We start from the raw sequence: 22404 nt of genomic DNA on the forward strand, positions 1-22404 counted from the left end.
ATCTGGCTCAAATGCCCAATTAGAAGTCCTTGTAACAATAAGCAGAAGCACATTTTGATGAGTTGGGGTGATAGAATAAGCCCAAGATTCTTGCAAGCAGTTTTCAGATTAAATAATTTTAACATTCAAACTCTCCTTAAAAGGGGTCGACCAAAAAGCCATAAATAAGATCTCAAATGGGGCTGTATCTAAATTTTAATTGCAGTGTTCCTTGAACCTGCTCCTGTACCAGAAATATTCCTCAGAAAAGTTTAAGGCAACTCATTCCATTTAAACCTCTCTACAGACAGGCGTTTTATAAAATAGCCCCAAGAAATAATCCCACAAACCTACATTAATCTGAGTGCATGCCCACCTGTCAGCATGTGATTAGAGCTCAAGTAGTTCTAAAATTTCTAATTTGAAGGAAAGTGACCTCAAAGTTTCAGCAGTATACCAAAACATGATTCAGGCTTACTCAGGAAGAGATGCCTCTATCAAGTGATATCATTAAAACAAAACTACCAGGGCTTTATTCCATAAATCTTATCAGCTGTTCCATTCTATTTCAAATGCACTTGAATGCAGAACCACTAAAAAAAAAACAAGCCACACCAAAAGGCAACTCATTTAACAGTATAATTGCTAATAATAAATTTCTGTGCAATGTAAAGGTGTTTTCAGTAGGCGCCAAAAACAAAGAAGGGATGGCACCTACTGAATATGTAGTTCTGGGGATTGGGCACTATGACACTAAAGGCCTTATGCCAAGCCATGATGGACTGAACCTCTGAAATCTTGAGTAACTTCTGATGAGTGCAGCAACTGAGCAGAGCAAAAAACGATCTCTTAAGCATCCTGGTCCTGAGTTGTTTAGGGCTTTGTAAATAATTACCAAAATTTTAACCCTGGTCTGGCAGTATATAGGTAGCAAGTGCAGTTCCCACAGCATAGGTGTAGTATGCTGGTGATAAGGCATTCCCATTACCAACCAACTGCAGCTTGCAGATCAACCTAAATTTTGGGATGGACCACAGTAGTCAAGCTATCCCTGTCCTGGAATGGCAGTATCTTAAATCTGTTGGAACTGGTAAAGGTAGCCATTGAAGACACCGGTGCCTCCCATGACAGTGTTGGATCAATGAGCAAACACAGACTACACACCCGCTCCTTCCAGCAAGCAACTGACACACTTCCTGGACATGGGAGTCACTCATCCACACTGTCAGTCTTGCCAGGATACAAATGGTTTATTGGCCCTCATCTAGACCACCACTGCACCTAGGCATGGGCCCAAGGCTATTAGAGAAATAAAGCTGGGTGTTATCAGTGTACCCCTGTAGCACCCCACAGCCTAAATACCAGAGGTCAATAAGCATTCTCCCCCACACAGAAACCCCTCTACTTGGAGACCAACCCTACGGACTTGGACAGGAACCATTGAAGAGTGCCTCTGACAAAAACCACTGAAAGATCCACTAAGAGCAACGGTAGCACCCCACCCAACCCCATTCCTCATCTCAAACATCAAATTAACCTCTGCTGATAGAAGCCCTACTATGGAGATTTATACTGCTAATACATTATTTAGCATATGAAGCTAGTACATAAAGCCCCCTAACAGAAAAAATAGTTTTAAGAAAATATATAAGTTGTAGGTTTATTGAAAATTAAATATTAGCAAAAGCAAGATTTTAAAAAGAATTTTACAAAATGACTCACATACAAGACAGTCATTCACAAACAGAACTACAGAAAGTACCTATTGGCAAGCAGAATGCTAACCTTTGCATTGCACTGTAGTATTCATATGAATAAGGCATGGAAGTTCTATTTGCACCAAATGTTTTTGAACTTTTCAAAAAACTGGTAAAACTTATTTCTACTAGTATTTCAGTAGTTCCCATTCTTTCACATCAGTTCCCTGTAAGGATATGGTGAGCTGCAACTGATTCATGGAGCTAAGAGAAAGTCACTGACTGTATTTTCAAATCTGGAAGTTTGTTAACTTTTCTGAGTGGTATGCACAGAAATTTAGGAATCATTACTGTATTTAGTGCTTTCTGGCAGGGCAATCTTAACAATCATGGAAAGATTAGATGTCAGACCTTCCAAAATATCCAAAGCCCTGCCGGGGTAATGCCCAGAGATCATAAGTAAGGGAGGAAGAGCATTTTCCTTATTTTTTTCCTCTCCCCCTTCCCGCCCCAGCCAGCTTCTATCTTTTAACCAACTCTCTCCTGTTGGAACTAATAGGAGAGAGTTAGTTTACACCAGCTACTGGACTGGTGCAGATTACAATGGGATGCCTCTCCTGATTCTCCTCCTAACAATCCCCCAGCATGCCTCATGCTTCCCCTCTCCAGTGCCAGAGTTTCAAAACCAGAGGTAGGGGATGTGGATGCTTCCATGGGGGCTGGGAGAGGGGTATTTGAGGTGAGATCTCTGAAGGCTGACCGCTTGGATCATAGGATTGCAGTGAGTCTTTGTTATTACATACTGGAGAAACATATTTAAGTGTTCAGATGAACTACCCTGAACAACACGCTAGTAGTCAGTTGTGTCCAACCCCAGTCTCTCACAATGTACAGCTATAGGTAATATGTTCACAATTTCAATAGCTTCTTGAATGATCTTTAAATTGTTCTTTAACATGTCTCCAAATCTATATCATTATTATTAAGTACGCAAGAAAATTAACTTGTGCTATGTTTATATTTAAGACACTCACAAAACAGAAGTTTGCTACAGCAACATTTAATACTACATTTTAAATACTTGTGCAAATAGCAACAGGGTGTTGCATCTGAGGCAAATTCTGATTTGCAAGATTTTGTATGCATCCTTAACATTGTAAACCTGGACTGACAGTTTTAAATCCTGCACTTTCCACTGCTCCTAATACTCAAATCATAGGATACATTCATAGGACACATTCTCACTTGCATATAGTGCAAATAAAATAGTTTTCCTCCCACATTTTTGTCGCTGGGTCAATTTTTCTTTGTGCAATTTTAGTGGTATCCTTCAAGCTGAAGGTACCCATGTGAAGAACTATTGGTAAAGGAAAATAGGAAAAGCAGTTCTGATATTCTCAAACCAGCGCTAAAAGTGCAAATGCTGCAAAAAACCCAGCTGCTGTTATAGCTAGAACAGGGTAATGTTTCAGTAAGATCCAGGCAGTTAGTCATTTGGACTGGTCTCTAGAGAAATACGTCAATATATCTTGAATTTTTATCAGACGTTCTTTCAAAGACCTCATAGACAGCACTGAAAGCTGATATCTGGGGTCCACAGGGAGTACAGCTAGAAGCCACCAACACCAAGCAGGTCCATTAGCCATTTCCTACAAACAAGAAACAAAAATGCAGTATTACATTTGGAGTAATTGTGACAAATCTCAGAACAGTGTTCCATCAGCCACCAAATTTCTACAAAATCTAGATTAAGACAAATCAGGAATTTTCTTTTTTTAAAAAACAAATTTACCTAATAGCTAGATTACACATAGACTGCTTTCCAGTACTATTCTAGAACAGGAGTTTGCATTATTGTCTTCTGCAACTGTGACAAGAGCTTGTCTTGATATAGCTGAGCCAATGTACGGCTTGTCTCTTCCTGTCAGTTCACTCCCATTAGGAACAGGTCAATACTCAAGATCAGATGGTGACACTGAAATGGCATGGACACCCCCAAAAATCATCTACACAGCCCTGCCTCTTCTCCATTCAGTGTAACAATGCAATGCTGCAGTCTTTGCGCACTGACAGCTAGTGTGCCAACAGCATTCACCCATCCCACCACACTTATGCAACACCTTGGGCATGTTGTATATTGCCACAAAAAGAGGCAAACCTCCAAATGTTGCAGCTTTATTTCTTAAAGTGTAAAAAAAGAAGACTGTAAGCTGAGTTTTTAAAGAATAAGTCAGGATTCATTGCCCCAGGCAACTCATCTAACACACTGGGCTTTTTACACTTCTTCAGAAATAAATATTACTTAGCATTAACTTGAGGTTTGGCATTGCCTTATTTTTGCCTCACCATTACTATTACTAGGGTGACCATATGAAACGGAGGTCAGGGCTCCTGTATCTTTAACAGTTGCATAGAAAAGGGAATTTCAGCAGGTGTCATTTGTATATATGGAGAACCTGCTGAAATTCCTTCTTCATCACAACCGTTAAAGCTGCAGGAGCTATACTAGAGTGACCATTTTAAAAGAGGGCAGGGCACCTGCAGCTTTAACGGTTGTGATGAAGAGGAAATTTCACCAGGTTCTCCATATATACAAATGACACCTGCTGAAATCCCCTTTTCAATACAGCTGTTAAATATACAGGAGCCCTGTCCTCCTTTTCATATGATCACCCTACTATTATCAAATCATTTACTGTACCATTCTCCTTTCTGCTTCTTTAGTAGCAAAGGGACTCAGATCATATACTATATAGCCCCTAAATACCTGTATGTTTTCCTCCCTCTCTGGCATTGGACCAAAGTGCTGAAGTATTTGGCTACGAAACCTGTTTCTTAAGCTTTGGAACCAGCTGCAAGCCTGGTTGTATACAAAATCATGGAGTTCTCCAAGTTTCTTCATCTCACCTTCATTTTGAACCTATGCATGAGAAAGACAATTTAGCCATGGAAGTGTTTACACAATTATACAGCTTCTTGTACAAATACAGCTAGTGCCAGATTCACAATTCTATATGTGCTGCAATACATCCAGAGGCCACTCTGCATGTGAGAAGAGGATGCTTAAACAGAACCTCCAATACTTATGCTTAAAGTGGCAGTTTTCATAGGCTTTTTTGTGTACAGCAAGTAGCACATGTCCCCCAAAATACTCAAAATGGCAAAATCAACAACTCATTTGCTTTATGCTCTTTGAGCTTTAAGGCTGCAATAGAGAAATGAGTTGTGCTGCACATGCAACACAACTCCTCCAGAGCCACAATCAACCTCATGGCAGCAGAATGCAAGAGAAGCAGCTAGCAGGGCAGAGGAGAACATCTGCCCCTTGAATAGTTATCTGCAATGCTGAATTAGATGAAGATTTTATTCACTTAGAATCAAACTGGATTTCTAATCTCTTGCCATCCATTGTAGTTAATGTTTTCTTCCTCCCACCTAAACTAACAACTTAAATACATGGATTTTATATGCAGTGTGCTTCATATTTGAACAGGCATGCAACAACCAAGATACATAATTAGAAGAATGTTTTGTTTTAACAATGCATCTTCTCTTCAACGCTAAGAGAAACTGAAGTCTCAATACCTTTATATCTTCTAAATACTCAATGTCTGCAGTGCAATAACCATCCTTCATCCCTCTTTGAAGAATTCTGAATCTCTTTAATCCAACTGTATCCACAACAGACCTCCCATCTGGCAGGTAGTCAAGATTTCTAATGTACAACATGCAGCCGTAATCTGCAAACCTAGGAGGGAGGAACACCGTGTTAACCAAAGTCTTACAAATGCTTTTCATGAATGTTTTATTTTTGATAATGAAATACACACATACCCCTTTTTGGGGTCACTGATACACATCCCAAATTGTTTCGTCCCTGTTTCTATACTCCTTCGAATCATCAGTCGATACCTTGGCTCAAACACATGGAGGGGACAAGGCACAGTTGGGTAGGCCATAGTGCAAACAAAGATCGGAACATTGTCCGTTAAGCTGAAGAAAAAAATACATAAAATAAATTATAGCAGTATTTTTTTAAACTACAGCAAAATGTTCAAGTATCCCCCCCAAATCAAGCACACACACACACACCCAACCCACCACATATGTTCTTCCTCACCATTAAACAAATTCTTGCCTACTCTTCAAACTGAATGGACCACCAATTCAGAAATTTAAACCAACACATTACATCAAGTGTTGCAGGCCAACATTCAGTATTCTCAGCCAAATATCTATATGTCAGTATTTTTCGTTTCCTACATTTGGTGGTCATATTTTGTGTCCACTTGTTGTATATTAATCTCTTAAATATATTTAACTATTTAGCTATTTATTGAAGTTAGATGCCACCCATCTAGCAAATGCCTTCAGGGTGGTTTACAATTACAAAAACCCAAAACAATTAAAAGAATACAAAAATTAAAATATCAATATAATCAAATATCATGTTAAAGATATTTAAAATATTCAAGAGGCAGCAGTAAAGTTAATCGAAGAAACAGATTAAAGATGAAATGTCTGCTGGAAGAGAAAGATTTTAGCCTGCCATCTACATGTATATAGGCAGATCCCCCTGGAAAAATACCAAGGGTACACAAGCTCCTACACGGTCTGAAATCAACAGAAATTGCTTATTAAATTTGGGGGAAGTCTTTTTTAAAGTTGCATTTGTGATCATATACACTTCAGATATGCATAAGATTAGAACATATTTCCAGATGTATCCTGACACACCAATGACTTGCTCATAGGCATACATAGTTCCTTAGTAATGCTGTAAGAAAGATAAATTCCAAGTTTGTGTCTATGAGGCCAATGTAAGATTGTGCCAGAGTGCTGAGCTTAGACCAAAACTACATGCAACAGGAACAGATTTCTGTCTTTAGATGATTTTCCCTAGTCATCTATAAAGAATGGCAAACCGGTGTGATTTTAAAAAATGGGGGAGGGGAGGAGGAGGTACAGAACCCTCCCCACCACTTACTCCCCCAAAGTCCATTCCTTCCAAGTGTATTTTCCTCAGCCAGGCTCCAAAGTGAGATTTGCTGGAAAAGCGATACCGGGTGACAGACTCCATAGATGTGAAGCCATGGGCAGAGGGAGATTTAGTATCCTGTGCCCATGCATACTATTTGCTTTTTAATGTCAGATCCACCCATTTTGTACAAAATGAAGCAAACCTTTATTGAATGAGACCAACTTATGCTGATGTCATGTGCAGTTCGGGCATGAGAAAGTGGGGAATCATGTGCAAATTGTCAGCTGGCTATGCAGCACACTGAATGCCTTGATCAAATCCTCACAACAGTGCTGAGAATGTTACTACACGCTACTATGAGCGCCTTTAGGGAATGTAATGGATGTAAAGCAGGAAGAATCACCCTCACTTGCAGGACTTAAACTGCTCACTCTACCTCCACCTAATTCATTTAACACCTTTTAACAGTGCTTTCTGCCTTTTATGAGGTAGTGTAGTAATATCCACGGTGTATATTGAGACACTACAGTTTGAAAAAATAATGGAAATAAAAGGAAGTTTAGGGAACAATCCTGTGTTCCCCAGACAGCATCTGAGGGGACATAAGATTTTTCAGCTTTCTGACTCCACGCTCACAGATAGTGCTCCAAACTGGGAGCTCCTGACCCTTTGCAGCCAGTGCAGTGGACAAAATACAGGCGGTCCCAAGGGTGGGGAAGGGACTGGGGAAGCTGGCTTAGACAGCTTCCTAAGCTCCACATGGCCTCCCCTGCTCCAAAGTCCCCAGCTAGACGGCCAAAATTAGCCATCTAGCCGAAAAAGCAGGGCAGGCGGAACACAGAGGAAAGGATACCCTCCATGCTGCAGCCGCCCTACATTGGATAGTTGTAAGTCCCCAAGTTCAGGGCGCAATAGTTATTTAACCAACAGGTATGCAACTGTGCAAATTAGGTCTTGTTCCTAAACAAAGTCACTAATTAATTACACACACACACACATACTTACTTCGAGTGTTCAGCCATTTCTTCATCATCAATTCTTTTCCTCTCAGATAATTCAGCGGGCAAATACTTCACTATTAGTTCTTCCAACAATTGTGTGATGCAGTATTTTCTACTTGCGAGATACTAAAAGTAAAATTAAAAATAAAATCTTAAGCCATTAGAACTTATTTACTACAAGATTGCTGTGACTCCAGAATATTGCTTATTCATCGTCAGTACAATTTCAAAGCATCCTACACAGAGTAGGTGACCTAGCAATCTTAGGCTAAATACTATCTCTTCCTCTTGGATGCCAGCTCCATATCCCAGTAGCTTTATATATACAAAAAAAGAGTCCTATGCACTTCAAACTGATTTTTATTAGGGCTGCAACATGAATAGATCAATGCCATCAATTAAAAGCTTTTCTCAATAAAAATTTAGGTGCAATTAACCCCCATGTGCCAACATGTCTGTAACATAAGCTTCACCGTGTGCATCTGTGGCCTCTTTTCCTGGGTCAAATTTCAGCTGTCCCAACTACAAATGATAAAGCTATGTTGACACCTCTTGGCTGTTTAAAAGAGACCATATGATGTCTTACAAGGTGGCTAATGCTGTGTCCAGAGGCGGCAGGGGAACGAGAAGAAGGCAGCAGCTTCAGGAACAAAGAGAGGTCCCATGCTCGTTGTATGTATCTGTTGACTGGCCGTTGCTGGGAACAGTTGATGTGTAGGCAGTTGGGGTGGGCAACTGTTCTTGTGTACATTACTGGGGAAGGGGCAGATGTATCTAGCTGCCAGTTTACAATATATATACACGCATACCACACATGTAGTATCATCTGTTCATTCAATATTTTATTTAAAACATAAATATAATGTATTATTCCTGAGTAATCGTGATTTAGGTTTATGCAAATATAAAATAAATTGCTTAGGGTGCAATCTATGCATGCTTAGACAGAAAAAATCCTACAACTTGCAATGTTTCCCACCATGGCTGTCTGAGGAATGCTGGGAGTTGTAGGACTTTTTTCTGTCTAAACATGAACATAATTGCACTATTAATATATTTAAAAAACTGATTAAATAAATTAGAATGCATTCAATCACACTGAAGCCCTAATTCTTGCTTATGATAACTTCAACAAACTGAAAGCCATTTTCATGCATACAGAAAACAGCAACCAAATCACTTAGTTTCCACTAGTTTTTTAGACTCTGAATTCAAATTAATTTTTGTTAAATGGCAAAAGTGCCTTAGCACAAATGTCTACGGGGGGGGGGGAAAGTTACCTCTTTTAAGCTTTCTTTACACAGAGGACAATGAGGAGCATGGTCTAAACAACGTTCTAAGCAATTCTTGCAGAATGTATGGCCACAGGGTGTTGTCACAGGGTGAAAGAAAAGCCTGTAACAAAATTTCAAAAAATTATTCATGGTACAGTCAAACATTAAGCTGGAAATTAAAGCAGAGAAGAAAGCAATTCTGAGCACATGCACACACACAGACAATAGTCAACCCTGTATTAATTGTCAACTCCATGGATGACCACTATCATGTCATCTTCGGTACCCCCCTAAATAGTCATCCATGGCGTTGACTATTAACACAGGGTTGACTATTGCCCACCACCAATCCCCTCTGTCCTCCCCCACCAAATAGTGGTGCTTGTTCCCATGAGAATCACCCTTTGTGCCACCCCCACCTCCCATCAGGACCTGGCACAAAAGGGGCATTCTCAAGGAACGTGCCATTCCTGGGTGGGGCGCCACAATATGTGGCTCCCCACATGTTCCCAAGTGCGTGCACATCCCGTCCCTGGGAGGGATGGAGTGCCATGATCTGGGCGTCAAGCCACAGGAGACATCCTCCCCCACCGGTCCATTTCGATATGAGGTTGGAGGGAAGGCAGGAGAGCTCCTTCCTCCTCCCCAACTCTTCTGTAGCTGAAGCAGGAGACATGCTTCCGCTGCCTCGCCCCACTATCCATTAGGATATGGGAACAGGGGGATGGAAGCTCTCCTGCCATTCCCCCATCCCATATCAAAATGGATCGCGGGAGGGAGAAGGATGTCTCCCGTGGATTGATGTGTAATGTCAAACAGTGGGAGACATCATTCCACCGATCGCAACACCCCGCCCTGCCCCACCCAGTTACTGCACAATTGATGGCTCCACATGCGCTTCCCGGGTTGGCTGACACATGCCTACAGAGACCCACTGGGCAAGAGCGGCAGGGGTTTCTGCCACTCTTTGCCTCGTGACTCTGTAGGCACATGAAATATTCGACGGAGCCTGCCACGACACGATCATCAACGATTGTGCAGAAAGTCCACACTAGGGCAGGCATGATATTTGTAACCATGTGGACTAACCTTGTTATGTTGAAAGCTACCTTACAGGTTCTAAAGCAAAACAGGAATGCAGCACTATCCATACAAAGGGTTGCACACATAATAGGAGGCTTACTAACATTGTGCTTATTCCCTGCACAGCATGGAAGCAATTTTCAGCATTTTCTGTGCAAGGACCTTAATATAAAAGCTGCCTTTGGGCAGTTAAGCACAATGAAAAATGCCCATAAATATTAATAAAAAACTCACTGCACTACCTCATACAAAGCGAACACTCAAAGTCTGATGCATCAACCAAGTCCTCTGGAATTGCTCCATAATTCAGTAAAAAGGCCGCATCCCTTTTTGTAGTTTCTACAAACCAACAAAACAAGGTATTATCAAAACATGAAATACTGAACAGATCAGAAAGTAATATGCATAATTAAACATCTACCTCCTTGTTTTTTATGCTTATTCCTTCCATCTTCACAAATAGCAACTTCTTGTTCTGAAAAGGACAACTTCCTTTTTAATAAAGCACCTTTCTCTTGGCTAGAAAGCAGAGGTTCAGAAGAAACCCTTTTTAATCCATCATCTTTGGCAATTTTTTCTGTTGAGTTAAGAGAATGGGCAGACTGTGCACGATGAAGATTTCCTCCAATAGGCTGTGATGTAACCCGTGGCACTTCTAAATCCTATCAGAAAAGAATGAGAAAAGGGTAGGAATGCAGTTTATCAGAATTTCACATAATGAATTGGCAACAAATATTCCACCAGCAGCTTCACAATTTCTCAGGCAAACCTTCCTTGTTATCCTGGATAGGTAATTTCCCAGGCACCAAGGACTACTCTGAAAATATATGTATTACTCCAAAACGTTTCATATCATTAGTATGATTTGAATAAAACTATAAGAATATCTGACACTAGTGGAATACTAGCAGTTGTTTTGTACTTTAAAAATTCTACTTATGCTCTTTCAATTGTGAAACTAGGCACATCTTTTGATGGGAGCTCACCTTGCTACCACTTCAATGTGTTGCCAACTTGGAATTATGAGAAATAAATTTCCTAAAAGATATATACTTCATTGCACTCTACAGCACTGAAATAAAACCTCAGGGGCCTTAAGACAAAAAGAGCATTCTGGAATGCAGAACTCAAAACACACATTTTCAGTGTGCGGTAGTAAAGGTAACAGCATCCATGTTCAGGGTAAAGTTCTTTATTTTAAAAGTTATTGTTGAACAACCTATCAAAGTTTTGCAAAATGGTTTAATAGTTTTCATTAGTATATGCGCAATTTGTATCTTCTCTCCCGCCCCAATGCCAGAGACCCCTAGCAACAAATCACTAATTACAAGACACCAGACTGTTCAAAACAGGAAACTGCCAATTTTACAAAGAATCCTATTCTAGTGCAAAAAGTTGCACAAGATTCTTTTGACATCCCTGTCAGCCTTTGATATGTTATAAACAAGTCACAACTAACTAAAAGAAATAACATGTAACAAAGGCACACTGACATCACAACCTAAATGTGTAGAAAATCAAACTATAATAAATACTCGTTACTTACTGGCTCTGAAGTGAGAGGCAAATGAACACAAGACGCTTCAGATTCAGAACCACAAATAAATGGTTTACTTCGAACATATGATGAATTCAAAGTAGATTCTTTCAAACTCTCTCTCACATTTTCTGGTGACAGCAAATCACACAGCATCTGTGAAATTGCCAATATTAAGGGATAAGATCCAACTATGACTGAAGTCCAACATTATCAGTTTTCCTCTCATATATGGCACAATGACTTTAAACCAGGGATGGAGAATGTGCCCCCCGCCCCCTGATGTTGCTGAACTGCAACACCTGTCTCAGCCCTAGCCAATATACCCAATGATGAGAGATGATGGGAGTTGCAGTTCAATAAGATCTGGAGGGCCATACAGTCATAAGAAGATAAGAAGTTCCCTGATGCTGGATCAGACCAAGGGTCCATCTAGTCCAGCACTCTGTTCACACAGTGGCCAACCAGCTGTTGACCAGGGATGAACAAGCAGGACATGGTGCAAGAGCACCCTCCCGCCCATGCTTCCCAGTCTCCATCCATCCCTGCCTTAGGTTTACTCAATATTGTTTCAATATTTACGCATTAATTATGTCAGACATACTAAAAAATCAGCTTCAATCAGCACTCTCTCAGATTGACAGAAGTCTCAATCCTGCCAAAGTTTATTCCTCCTAATTTTACTCTACTGCTTTGCAAACTCGATAACAAACTCTTCGTTAATGTTTGTTTTCTTTATTATATTTATACACTTCTTTTCAGGCAGGAGTAGTTCCTAGAGCTTACAATTAAAATCCCACAAGTGGGATTCAATAAAATCATAACCCACTCAATGCTGTCACAGTAGTTGAGTCCCCACACTGCCCAATCCTGCCAACATTCACCCCTAAAAACATTTCCCAAGCATCCCGTCTCACAGAAGGTAAGAGATCCAAATAGCACTCACCTCCTTAAGTAACCCTCTCTCACACTTTGCTCATTTACTACTTTATGAAATGTTAATCAAAGCATTCATTTTTAATATAAACAGCTATTTTTTGAAATTATGACTGCTTAGCCAGCTGAGCTTTTAACTAGTTCCAAGTTTCTGATCTTTGTAAGATTAACTGATATCCAAGTTCTATTTTCTATCCTCTTTCAAAACAAAAATACATTTTTAAAGGGTGTTAAAATTATTATTATTATTATTATTATTATTATTATTATTATTATTTATATATATAGCACCATCAATGTACATGGTGCTGTACAGCGTAAAACAGTAAATAGCAAGACCCTGCCGCATAGGCTTACATTCTAATAAAATCATAGTAAAGCAATAAGGAGGGGAAGAGAATGCATACAGGCGCTGGGTAGGGTAAACAGGCACAGGGTAGGGTAAAACTAACAGTATTAAGTCCAAACAACATCAGGTTTTAAAAGCTTTAGGAAAAAGAAAAGTTTTTAGCTGAGCTTTAAAAGCTGCAGTGATAATACTGTTTAAGTACCTTCTCCACTTCTAGCTTTGCTGGAAGAAATCCTTCATCAAGTGCTAGGCAGTGAAGAAATAGCTGTAAGGCATCATCTATAGAACCAGCATTATGAAGTATTTTTGCTCTTCTGAAGTAGACCTGAAAGAAGTATTTTCTATTAAGTGTAAAACATACTATGGTAATTATTTGGTTTGCATCACAGAAAATTTTGCAGGCCTGGTTCTATGTACTCTGAAAACAGGTCCCACTGAGTTCCACTTGCTTCCTATTAGGACTGCATCCTCCGGCTAGGATTTTAGGAGGTGCATTAGAAGAAAGTCTCAGTGAAATCAATGGAACATATTTTGAAATAATGGTCTCAAGAGCTGAGAGCATGATCATGGCAGAAAGGGCCCCCTTTGGAAGGAATTAGATTATAAATAAAGGATGGAACACCCCATGCATTCTACCACCACTAATTCCTATGTAGTATCAGCTGCTGAGCTCTTAGAACTCATGAAGATCCTGCTTAACTGTCATTAGGCAGGGCTAGTCTGGGAAGGAAGGGTAGCCCCTACCCCTGGAGAGAATTGTTTAGATCAGACTCTTCCTGAAGAAGAAAGAGAAAGTAAACTAAGACCATGGGGCCCATTCAGGGGCCATTTTTTTCACGCCACTTTTCCTGCACACAGTAGGAATCTGCAGCATATTCCGTCTCCCCCTCCACAAAAAAAATTGGTTTAAAAGGCATACATTTTGTGACAGAAAGAAGACAAGAAGGAGCGGGAGGTACATGGGAGGCAGACGGCGTTGTCTAAAGGACTCGTGAAAAACTGTAAGTGGGCAGTAGTGAGCGTGCAATAAAACACTTGTCTGATAAAACCCATTGTTTCAGGACTTTCTTCCTTGGCTGTTTCATGGTTGTGGAGTTTGGTTTGGAAGTTGGAACTTTTGGTGAGAAGTACAGCTGAACTGCTTTATTTCAAAGAGTGTTGAGTGGAAATTATATTCGCTTGTATCAAGCAAAAAACAAACAAACAGGTGGAGTAGGGGAAAGCACACGCAGACTAACCCAGTTAACCTGTGGTTCATTTGGCATTTTCACAACTTGTCCCTAGCTTGAAGCCAGGCAGTTCAGTAGTAGAACTGGAGATGGGGGGAATCAGTGAACCCTTGTCTTGAATTGCTTGTAACCAAGCATAAATATGCCTGCCATTCACCTTAGACAACATTTTCAAACTCCTGCACAACTGTGCTTGACAATGCAGCACAACCAGAAAAGGATTTCTGCTAGAAGTTTCTGCTATGCCTGCTAAAAAACTCACATCCACATTTAGAAGTGATCTTGACAATATTAGTGAGGCATCACAGCTCATAAAAGCCAGTTATATGCAACTTAAAACTATGTATTTATACTTTAAGCTTACCTCAGGCCAATTTGGCATTTTAGCAACAACAGCATTCAGGTCATCTAGGGCAGATTTAAATTCTTGGAGTCCAGCATAGGATTCAGCTCTATAAACTTGCAACATCAAGTCACTGGGATCTAAAATTAAAAAAAAATAGTATTTCATTAACTTTCCAACACTAACTGCATAAATTTCTGTTATCACAAATAACAGATGTTTTGGCTTATGCTACACCTAAAGGAAGCTGGAGGTCAAAACATCCAGAGGGACACAAGATGCCCACCCCTGCCCTAGAGAGAGCTAATTTAGCATTTATTTTACCCCATGTCAATTGTCTGTCTGAAAACAGTACAAGTATTTGACCTGAAATACTTGAGAAAATTAAAGCAACTTAATGTGATCTAAATGTTATATTACTTGGATTTTTTTTAATTGGAATATCTGTAAAAAATTTAAAAATAGCACTTCCCTTACATAGTATAAATTTAAGAGGGGGAATATATAGGTAATGAAAATGTCCAAAGAACATATGTTGACAACCACTCATCTATTTCAATAGAGTTCAACTCTTCCACAGAGTTCAACTCTTCCACCCTCCATTTCTTTGTCATTACCTACTGGCTCTACATCACAATGAGACATATTTGTATTTCATTGACATATATGTATTCTCTCACATACTTGCTAGGGATAATCACATACTTGCTAGGGATAATCAATCACCTGAGAAATGTGAATTACAACTTTGAGACTGCCAAGCTTTCCTAATATTGTATTTGCAATTGGCAAATGAACGTACGAAACAGAAAATTTTCTATGAAAAATACAACACTGGAAAATTTTCCACCTCACGTCACTGAATTCATGGTGGTATCTAACCACTTAAAATACTTCTCCAGCCTTAGTCTTCATGTGCATCTAAACGCACAGTACATATGTTCTTTGCTCAACTGCTCTATGATCCATACTGGTATATAGCAAGAGCAAAAGTAACTCAAAAAGTCCAGCTCAAGACCTTTCTAAGACTTTATGGCTGTTTATAGCTCCATTATACCAGATGTCCAGCATCCCACTCAGACTGCTTCTGCAGATCAAGTCACATGACAGAGGATTACTAAGTGAATCGGGGTCATATAAATATGGCACAACAGGTCACATCCCAAATTTAGAATTTTATCCAATTGATTATATTATCTAGAGTGAGTTGTAGCAGTCCTTGAAGTTATAGTTATTTTATTGCTGGTTTTACAGCTAAGTCTCTCCTCTTGCCACAATCCCAGTCTCTAAACCACATATTTGCTAGCTAACCTGCATCAGATTATGGGCATTTATTGCACTATGCACACTTACATATATCCAAAAAGCTTTCAGCTCATAGCAAATAAGTATGTTCCTAGTATATATTCCATCCCCTAACCCACACATGCAGTCATTTCAAGGACATTTGCTTGTTCTGACACCTTACCTAGCACATATATTAGAAAAAGGAAGCATCTTCACACAGTTCCTTGAACACATTACACAATTTTCAAGCAGTGATAAAACTTTTCCAGGTAGATAGTAAAAAATATTTGGATCAGGCTCTGAAAGTTGAATGATTTTCTACCCTATATCTGCTTTTTAATCTTGAAGGTAAAATACCAGGACTACAGAAGTGCAAGATAGAAATACTGTAATAATTACAAAGAATGAGACCCCGAGTTTTCTATGTGCTGAGCATGATTTGAACAGTTAGAAAACCAAAACAACTGCTTAAAGAGTGTCAAGATGACTAGCAGCCCAAATCCATCATTAGGAAACACAGAAGCATGTGTATAATCATGCACATTATTAAACTATTGTTTTTCACACTGCGTTACAAGTAGTTACTCAATGAACATGCTGTAAAACACTCCTTGAATATTATACTAATCATATCCGTTGACCTCATCATACCCCACTTCTTTTCTCAGCAATGTGTTGTGAAAGGCCCAACACGCCCATCTGTGATGTCACCAGCATTATACAACCTTTTCTCCTTCCACGCCTCCATCTGCTTATGCAACTAGCCCTGGCCTCCTGCAAATTGTCTCAGTAACACTTGAGAAGGAGACTGAAAATAAGCCTATCTGTCAAAGTAGATACAACATGACTGATTACTGGTCCTAAGTATCTGTGTCTCAAGGTTTCACAGCCAAGTGACTCCCTTCACCACAAACTCAGTCTCTTAAGACACGGCTAGCCCATCTACAGGTTTTGCTCATATGTGGATCCCTTGTGTTAGAAGCATACATAATTTATTTTAAGTTTTAATTTTTGTATATAATTTGAAGATGAGTTTTGAACTATAGAAGTCCAAACATTCCCACAAGCCATTAGGAAATTATAGCATTACAAAACTTGTTTCTTAGCCACTACGTCGACTTAAAAGGTTAATCCTCTGGAATGCATTTATCAAAGATTTCGCTTTACTTTTGTGTCTGCTGTAAAGAAATGCCAACTTTCAGGAAATAGAGTTTAGAGACAAGACACAAATGTATTTACTCTGCTATAAAACTGAGAACGATGAGACAACTGACATCACATTAAGTTGTGCAAAATAATAATGATCTCCCAATCACATAAAATACCCATTAAACTCTTAGGATAATCCCTTTAACCCCAAATACACAACGAAAAGGTTTGTGTGTGTGTGTGGCGGGGGAATCCACATTTGTGATTTTTTCACGAGACTCCTATAGCACAAAAGTAAATACTAGGAATTTCCAGTACTCCTGCAGACTGCCATGTTTGAGGATTATACATGTTTGTAATTTGATGTGCATACTTTTTCTAGAAAGCTCCTCACAGCTCCCAGTGCTAGCTCACGACAGGGGCATAGAGTGCACTTGATTATGCAACACTAATTTGCAGAAGAATATGCGAATGCATTTCATTCAAGAAGAGTTTATGTGGAACATGGTTTCCATAAACTTCAATGGTTTATTTACAGTCAGCCCATGATGCAATAGTCATCAAGTGATAGAAACAAATGTAGGAATCAGCTAGAGCAAGTTACATGTGAGCATACAGTAACTACTCATGACAGCTCCATGCAGGATTCCCAAATGCCTCCACAGGAGCGTCTTCGGAGTAAAAACTTTGAGTGCAGCGGTCGTCCAGAGCCCAACTCTATGCACATTTACTTACAAGCCCCATTGAGTTCAAGGAGCCTCCACCCATAGCCTGCCTGTCAGACTTGAAGGCACTTGTGTTCATTTGCACCAAGGCCCACTGAACTCAATGGAATTTACTTATGAGTAAAATATACCTACGCTCGGGTGGGCACGTCTTTCTCTGTGAGGTGACGCGGCGAGGGGGGGAAGTTTATCCCGGGGCCCAATGCTGCCCCAAACGCTTTCAAGGCCCGAGCTCTCGTCGCTTACCCTCTAGGAGGGCCCGACTGGCGGCTTCCCGAGCTTCTCGGAGCTGCCCGCGCCCCAGCAGTTCGCCCACGCGGCGCCGGGTCCGCGCCCTCTCGCACTCCTCCGGGAACCACTTCTCCGCCAACTGGCCGAGGACCACGGCGACGGGCGACATCCCGAGGGGGTCCCCGCAGCGGCGGCAGCGGGCGCGGAGCTCCTCGCGCAGGCAGCGGCGGCAGTAGGTGTGCCCGCACGGCGCCGTCACCGGCTCGCCCAGGAAGCCTCGGCAGCCGCAGCAGCGGAAAAGCTCCGCCGTCGCTCCTCCGCGTTCTTCCCGAGCGTCCGGCGGCAGCGGCGGCGGCTCCTCTTCCCCGGCCTCAGCTTCCTGACCCTCCGGTGCGTTTCCAGCCGCTCCGGCTTTTTGCTCCCGCTGCCTCAGGCGGTAGTGCAGCACCAGGCAGTCCACCAGCGTGCCCAGGCGGCGGCGGGAGGTCGAGGTGGGCGCCGGGCCGAGGCGCAGCGCCGCCGAGTACGTCTCCAGCGCTTCTTTCAGGTGGTTGCTCAGGGCCAGCAGCTCCCCGCGTCGCAGCAACCGCTCCTGCTCCGACTGACCGGCACCGCTGCCACCGGGCTCTAGGGCTGTCTCGACGGCCACCGGCGAAGACGCCATTTCGCCTCCCCTCCTCCTCTTTCCCCCCCACACCCGCGGCCCGTCCGGATCCCGGAGGGGGGTGTGGCACGAGACTCCTGCTGCTGCTGCTGCTGCTGCTGCTGCCGCTGCCGCCGCCGCCGCCGCCGCCCGCCGTTATCTCTCTTCGTAGAAACAGAAGGGCGCGCAGGCGCGCTTCCGGCAGGACGGCTTTTTCGGTCGTTACTAGCTGTGAAGCGCGCTCACGCGCGGCTCCACCCGCGCGCCCCCTCCACTTCTTTCAGAGTTCGCCCCCCGCGTGTGTGTGGGCGCGCGCGCCCCCTTGTCCTAACAGGTAACTGTAAGGGCCGGACGCCCCCACCTTTGGAGCGGCGAAGCAATATCACAGACTTACATAAAAAGACGCGTCATCTGACTTTCCACGCAGACTTACTTTCGATTGGCCGACAGACCGCCGCGAGGAGCGCGACAAAGGAAAGGGGCGTGGCGAGGAATTATAAAACAGGGCCACATGCTCGCGCTCCTCCAAAACTTCTTTGCTCAAGAGGAGTGGAAGGTGTGGCCGAATGCTGGTCCAATAAGGATGCGCTCGGATGGGTGGAGTTAGAGCGTGACTCATGAGAAATCAGCGTGCCGCCACCGTCAGCTTCTTAAGCTTCCCTCCCCGGGTGTATTTGTTTGCGAGTCGGTTCCATAAGCTCCTCCAGCTAGTGTCGGGCTGTTACTGATGCAAGTGCTAGATCAGCAGGCGTCTTTATGTCTCCATTTGTAGAGACTTAAAGGAGGAAAAGCTCTGCATGTTGAATTGTGATGCACGGACGATGTGCTGGAAAAGAGCTAGTGGTGTGGATGCTGTTGATATTTTCTTTTTAAATCATGGTGTGCACTGCCTCTCCTAAATCTTAATCCCTCAATCCTAGATGCTTACTACAAACTGATGAGACATGAGCAGGGTAGTTTTCCTACCCCCACCCGACTGCTCTCCATTTTTTATCCCCGCCCTTCTCCCCCTATAATTGACCACAGTGATTGAGCACATGCTTTGCATGGTCCTGATTGCAAGTAAGATTGCCTGGTTGAGAAAGACGCCTGTCTTTGACCTGCATAGACAACGCTGAGATAAATTGACACATGGCCTGACTAGGTATAAAGTAGCTTCCTGTGTTTCACCTGCTTTCACCCATAGGCTAATCTGACATTTGGTTCTTTAAGGGTGCAATCCTATGCGTGTTTAGACAGGAAAAAATCTTACAACTTTTTTGGAGCATGCTGGGAGTTGTAAGAGCGTTCTTTGTGTGCGTGAACTTTTTTTTTTCCCCAGGACAAAAGTGAGAGCTGCCCACAGAAAAGAGAATTGAGAAATCCAGGATTTTAGTATAGTTGTGGCTGGGCAACTTGAGTTCGATCCCAGCGGAAGCTGGTTCTCTGGCAGCCAGCTCAGGTCGACTCAGCCTTCCATTCTTCCGAGGTCGGTAAAATGAGTACCCAGCTAGCTGGGGGAAAGGTAACCATGACTGGGGAAGGCAATGGCAAACCACCCAGCTACAAAGTCTGCCAAGAAAACAGCGAAAGCAGGCATCCCTCTAGGAGTCAGTAATGACTCAAGTGCTTGCATGAGAGGTTCCTTTCCTTTTTTTAGTATTTACTGTGAATATTAAAGTTCCATTTCCAGACAGTGGGGTGAATTACCTTCCCCAATGTGCTATCCTCCTGATATTTTAGACTTTAACTTCCATCAACCCCAACATGGCCAATGGTCAGGAATGCTAAAAGTTATAGTCCAAAACATCTGGAGAGCACCAGGAAAGGCTGCTCTGTAGGCTCAGCTACCACCAAACATCTGTAAATCCTGGATTCTCACAAGTTCAGTTTATAATCGTGTGTACTTCTGCACACCTGGGAAGTATGTAGAACCACTAGCTTATTTTTGAGTGGCCAGATTTTGTTTCCCTACTAATAGGCACTCAATCACCTGAGTTCGCTAGTAGAGGGACCTGCAGTTTGTCCTCACATGTTAACTGCCATCTCCACTTCCTGAGGGTTTTACTATGTGGCCTGAGCCCGTAGCCCCCTCACAGTTGCCATTGAAACCAACTGCCCTGTGAAGAACAGCTGCACTAATCAAACCATCTGCTGGAGTGGGGAAGGTGTGAGCCTTACCTGCTGTGGTAGGAGTGATGAGAAGCCAAGAGATTCACCCCAGAAGGTGAATGCCGAACCCTGTAAGACCAACAACGTCTGGCAGCCAGTGTGGTGGTGTGGCTAGAGTGTTGGACTAGGAGTTGGGAGATCTGGGTTCTAGACCCCACTTGGCCATGGAAGCTCACTGGGTGACTTTGGGCCAGTCACAGACTCTCAGCTCAACCTACCTCACAGGGCTGTTGTGAGGATAAAATAGGAGGAGGAGGGTTATGTATGCCGCCTTGAGTTCCTTGGAGGAAAAAAGTGGGATATAAATGAAATAAAGCAATTTAATAAATAAATGAAGCCTTTTTAATGAAAGTTGCGTCACCAGACTTTTTTGTGAAGGTCCAGAAGGGACTGTTTGAACCCAGCTAATCACTACAATAACCATATAATATTTAGAATCGGTTCCTGAGGTTTTCTTATTTCCCTCTTATCTCTCCAGCCCTTTATTTTTTTGTATTGTGTCTTTTTAGGTTGTAAACCTGAGGGCAGGGGCCAGCTTGTTTCTACTGATTTGCTGGGTGCCTTTCTGGTTGTAGTGAATAAATGCATTAAACAAATACGTAACAGGAGTACCGCTGCTTTTCAGGGTTCTAGGCCAATTCACTTCCCCTCTTCTAAGATTTGCGTGACCTGACAAGCTGCGGCTGGGCATTGAGCATTCAAATCTGCCCTGCATGTCCACAGCCCACAATGGCTTATATAAGCTACAGTGGGATGTTTTGATCCTGCAAACTGGCCCAGAACAAATTTGCAAATGGAATAGGCCAATAATTAAACTAAAGGCTTCACTTTGTATGGTTCATTAATGAATAATTTCTAAAATGGTAGCCCAAAACATTTCCCCATCCTAAGCTACTGTGGCACATGTTTCAGAACATGCACACCAGGATCCCTTCCAAGGTCATGGAGGATCCTCAGTGCCCCCCTCATTGTTTCATTGATAGGTCTAACAATATTGCCAGTTATTTATTTATTACATTTATATACCGCCCCATAGCTGAAGCTCTCTGGGCGGTTTACAAAAGTTAAAAACAACGAGCATTAAAAAGTATACAAAATTTAAAACCATCAGAAACATAAAAACATATTGAAGCCCTCGTTTGGATTGTTTGGGTGGACTAGGTCAAGAAACCTTGCTGTAACAACTTTGAAGTCTGTGGGTATTTCCAGATGGAGGGCTTCTTGCACTACCAATAAAAAAAAAAGTTATTTCTGTCTTTCCCTCCTTAATGGATTTTGTGTGGTAAGAAAAGATATGGGAGAAATGGTGGGAAAACATAGGACAATTGGTTTGGATTTCTGCTCAGCTGCATTATTTTTTATTCTATTTTACTCATATTTTACTTGCTTTGTTTTATGTAACTTTTTTTGGTTATAGAGAAAGTTTAAATGCTTAAATTATTAAATAAAATAATGAACAAACAAAAATGTAGTATGGCAGATAGAAATATAATCCAGAACTGATCCAAATGGCCTTTAGGTTTGTGGAAGAAATTAGGGGAAGATTTGGCGAATTGTTTCAATGGCCGCAATTCTCCCAAATTAAGCTTTGCATAACCTAGGAGTATATGTGTAATAACCCTTGCAGCTATGCTAGGACACACCATCCTATGAACTGTTGTCAATGCCTTAGTAGTCAATGACTGGGTTCAACCAACACGATAACCAATGGTGGGTTAAATAGTCAATGGTGGGTTATTGTGTCGTCTGTCAGGAATTTTTCACACCACGACTGGTTATTTGGCTGAAATAAACCAATGCAATAACTAA

General features: G+C 41.9%; 1 protein-coding gene across 1 annotated transcript; it reads right to left on the reverse strand.

Moving 5' to 3' along the window:
* Window positions 1-1623: 1623 nt before the first annotated feature.
* Window positions 1624-18624, reverse strand: LONRF1 (LON peptidase N-terminal domain and ring finger 1). Its single transcript, XM_063135182.1, has 12 exons — window positions 17817-18624; window positions 14431-14549; window positions 13040-13162; window positions 11562-11708; window positions 10437-10677; window positions 10258-10354; window positions 8939-9053; window positions 7663-7784; window positions 5511-5669; window positions 5262-5424; window positions 4444-4596; window positions 1624-3325 (listed from the first exon to the last, which is right to left on the reverse strand). Exons 1-12 carry the CDS (start codon window positions 18463-18465, stop codon window positions 3167-3169), a joined length of 2247 nt encoding a protein of 748 aa, XP_062991252.1. The 5' UTR covers window positions 18466-18624; the 3' UTR covers window positions 1624-3166.
* Between the last annotated feature and the right edge of the window lie 3780 nt (window positions 18625-22404).

The sequence above is a fragment of the Elgaria multicarinata genome, chromosome 10, assembly GCF_023053635.1.
Source record: "Elgaria multicarinata webbii isolate HBS135686 ecotype San Diego chromosome 10, rElgMul1.1.pri, whole genome shotgun sequence".
NCBI classification, from domain to species: Eukaryota; Metazoa; Chordata; class Lepidosauria; order Squamata; family Anguidae; genus Elgaria; species Elgaria multicarinata.

Coding starts and splice junctions, on each gene's coding strand:
- LONRF1 (XM_063135182.1), bottom strand. CDS start 18,465: ATGGCGTCTTCGCCGGTGGCCGTCGAGACAGCCCTAGAGCCCGGTGGC. Junction 9,054..10,257: donor GAGTGTTCGCTTTGTATGAG/GTAGTGCAGTGA, acceptor ATTTTGTTACAG/GCTTTTCTTTCACCCTGTGA. Junction 7,785..8,938: donor GTAAAGAAAGCTTAAAAGAG/GTAACTTTCCCC, acceptor TTTTACTTTTAG/TATCTCGCAAGTAGAAAATA.